This window comes from Papilio polytes, unplaced genomic scaffold (genome assembly GCF_000836215.1).
Source record: "Papilio polytes unplaced genomic scaffold, Ppol_1.0 DF824180.1, whole genome shotgun sequence".
Taxonomy (NCBI): Eukaryota; Metazoa; Arthropoda; class Insecta; order Lepidoptera; family Papilionidae; genus Papilio; species Papilio polytes.
The window spans coordinates 135,099-138,500 of NW_013525024.1; the positions used below are offsets into that span (position 1 = coordinate 135,099).

Here is a 3,402-nt window from a genome sequence, read left to right on the forward strand (position 1 = left end):
AGACCGACGTAGTTCCGCAGAAGCCTACAATGTGCAAAGTTGGCATTAGTCTGTTCTATAACAGTCGTTTTTATTTTAAGAAGTTTAAAATAGCCACCGAGGAACTTAGACTATACTTATGATTTTGCAACAGAAATAAGCATCTTGCTGGCGGTTACATAAATACAAGTTTTGTTTTAAGTTTTGTTTAAACTAAAAAACCTTAACATGTACAAAGGTACTCGATTGGTATAAACACGCTTTTATAACTTTTACAAAAATGTAAAACACAATTACTCTTTCATTTGAATTCGTAATTAAATCTTAAAATATGTAAAATATCCATATTTCCGTCGAGTTTCGTGCGATCAGAATTTTTTTTTCACTAGCGCAAAGAGAAAATCCAAGCGTTTATTAAATACCGGGCGGGGGGAGGTCCCACTCAGGGCCCATTAAAGTCACTCGTGTTGACATTATGCATCGAATTTTTGCAAAGCGAGTTCCGCCGTTCTTGTAAAATTCAGCAACTATGTTGTAACCTTTTACTGCAGTAAAACGTGCTTTAAATAAGAACCAATTCATTTTACGCTTTGTACTTAAAGTAAAAAAAAGTATAACGAAATAAAAGTTTATAACTGAAAATAACATTATTTTAAATAGAAATTGAATAGAAAAATAGTCTAATACGTACGCATATGCGTGACCATTTTGCCACGAAAAAGAAGTACGTGAATCTTGTATTTGCTTTCTGTAACACACTCACTCGTCTGCATACATTCTCACTACGTTAATTGTAAATGAGGAGTACTAAAGAACTTAAGCTCATGCTTTTTCGCTGTAATACACGTTATTTACATAGCGAAAGAAACGCTCTTTGTTTATAAAGCAGAAACTACAAGATAACAAAGTACCGTCACTTAAATGCAAAGGCAAAGATAACATAACAGTCGGTTTTTTTTATTATACCCTCAAATAAACCGTACACTAGAGATAATTTTAGAATTTTAGCTTTATATACAATGGTTACAACTTCATCCATTTTTACCGCAATGGAGAACTAATAATTCTAAAACTAACTAGAACATGTTACGTACCACCGAGCAATGTTTCTAGCAATGCATTTTTTTCATTGTACTAGTATCCTTTTTAGCTCTCAGTATATTCCTACAGGCACGCTAACTTTTTTCATTAGATTGTGAAATTCTAGAGTTGTATTTGCCCACATATGAGCTTCAGTTTGTTAAACTTGCAACTGTCCTTCCAGTCTATTTCGTATATTCAAAATTCTCTATGGTATTACAAAATGTAAAACGGTCAATTACATATTTTTGTGTATAGTTTTTATCTAAATCATTGATTAATCTTATTTGCCATCATTTTACTGTTACGTGTGACTTATTTTTTCTGTAATATAAAGTACGGCCGATGATCACTTGTATCTAATACAAATATATTTCCCAGAAGGAAATAACAAGAAAATAATTATAATGCATGTCAGTTACAAAACAATATAAATAAAAAATAAACAACCTACCTGCTTCAATAAACAAGTCTTTATTTCATAAAGAGTTATGGTAAAGAATCAATCCTGTTCGTGTAAGAGTCGTAAAAAATTATTAGGATTGTTTTCTGCTTACCTACCATTTGTATTTTGACTGTCACGTAGAATTTCTATTTTGGAAATCGAAAAAAAAACAATAAATATTTTGTACATTTTATTAAAATGTCATTCAAAGTAATACTTAATTCAAAAGTTATTCTAATTCAAATCACGTTTTTATAAAATAACATCAGGTAGACTGCAATCGACTGTTACATTACAATCGTAGTTCACATCATTTGCCTTATGTTCAACAGACATTTCAAAAGCGTCACAATCATCGGTTAGTTTGTCAAAGAAATAACTCGTATTCATTTTAGATAAACGTTTTGACATATCAATAGACTTTGTCTTTCTAGGACTACTTTTGGGAGTCGAACAATAGTTTTGTATAAAATTTCTTTGTGCAGTTTTCTTATGTATCGCTTTATTCTTCTCAAAAATAAGTTTTACAAGGTTATTGTTGACAGATGCAGTCTTTATATCAGATCCTCTTGTGACTATTTGGTCAACGATATCTGATAAGTTACTGATATCTACTTCCTCAGTACTTGAATTAAAAAAGCTTAGATTCTTCATGGTTTCCATTTTACGAGATAAATTTAATAGATTACTTATAGGCTCATCTGATTTGCTTGATTTGTGACATTTTTGAAAACTTAAATGTATTTTACTTGTACTGCATTTGCTTTTCTTACTTTTAAAATAACTATCAATGTGTTTCGTTTTAACATTATTTTTTAATTTCCTCTTCAATTTGCTAACTGAAATGCTCACTTGGGCTTTGCTTGTATTACCGGTCGCATCTAAACTTAATCTCTTTAATGAATTGTTTACAATCTCTAAATCCTCAACTTTCTTCTTTCTAGTATATTTTCTCTTTGGTTTATCTGGATCTTGATTCTCTTTGTCTTTCTTCTGTCTGGTTTTCTTAACTTTTACTGGCTTTTTGATTGATTCCTCGTATGTTTCTACTATATCTGGATAATATTTACGCATTAAGTCTTGCCTTTCTATTGAAGTCCACACTTTTATTGGATCTTCGTTATCTGTAAAATAATGGAAAAAATTGCTGTTTCAACTTATCGTAAAACGTAATCGTCATCACTTTTATACATTTACAAACTTTACTAACCCTCAAATTGATCGTCAGGAATGAGACCTTCAAACTCCCCATTTATATCATCCCAAACTACTTCGTAACTTGGTACACCTGTTACAAACAACAAGACATGAAAGAGATAAATTTCATATCACATTGTCATACAATATCTCATTTAAGTTACCTTTAGGATTTCTCTTTTTCTTAATTTCTTTCGGTTTAATTTTTCTACAAATTACAGTATCTTGGAGATGCCATTTTGTGAGAATTGGTAAGAATTTCTCCACACAATACCTTTCAGACCAGTCTAACTTACTACACATTAATTTCTGTAAGAAAAAAAAAAATTTTATATTATAGAACTGGATTTTAATAGACATATAGCGTTATTAGCTTTATTACGTAAGATTATTTATAATAGCTTTATTACGTAAGAATAGGAAAATTTTAGCTAAAAATGGAGGTAAAAGACAATTTAAGAAGTGACAGAGAATTCTAAGTAAAGGTACTTCTGAGGTATAGGAAGAATGATGAATTTACAAACCACAAATTGTATCAAACTAGGAACAGGTGTAGTTAAGTCGTTAAGATCGATGTGTTCACTGCTTGCGTTTAAAAACTCCTTCATAACTTTTGGTTCTGGAAATGGCATACCACATGAAAGGGCTCTAGTACGTAAAGATAGTTCCCGCTTCACCTCTGCTACCTTAGCCCTGAAATT

General features: G+C 30.9%; 1 protein-coding gene across 1 annotated transcript in view; it reads right to left on the reverse strand.

Moving 5' to 3' along the window:
• Positions 1-1,683: 1,683 nt before the first annotated feature.
• Positions 1,684-3,402, reverse strand: part of LOC106110963 (flap endonuclease GEN) — a 4,407-nt gene continuing 2,688 nt past the window's right edge. The window contains exons 7-10 of the mRNA XM_013292932.1: positions 3,226-3,394; positions 2,866-3,010; positions 2,715-2,792; positions 1,684-2,628 (exon numbers count right to left, since the gene is read on the reverse strand). Of these exons, the coding sequence (XP_013148386.1) occupies positions 1,757-2,628; positions 2,715-2,792; positions 2,866-3,010; positions 3,226-3,394 (1,264 nt within the window). The 3' untranslated portion in view covers positions 1,684-1,756. The remainder of the gene's footprint in view (positions 2,629-2,714; positions 2,793-2,865; positions 3,011-3,225; positions 3,395-3,402) is intronic.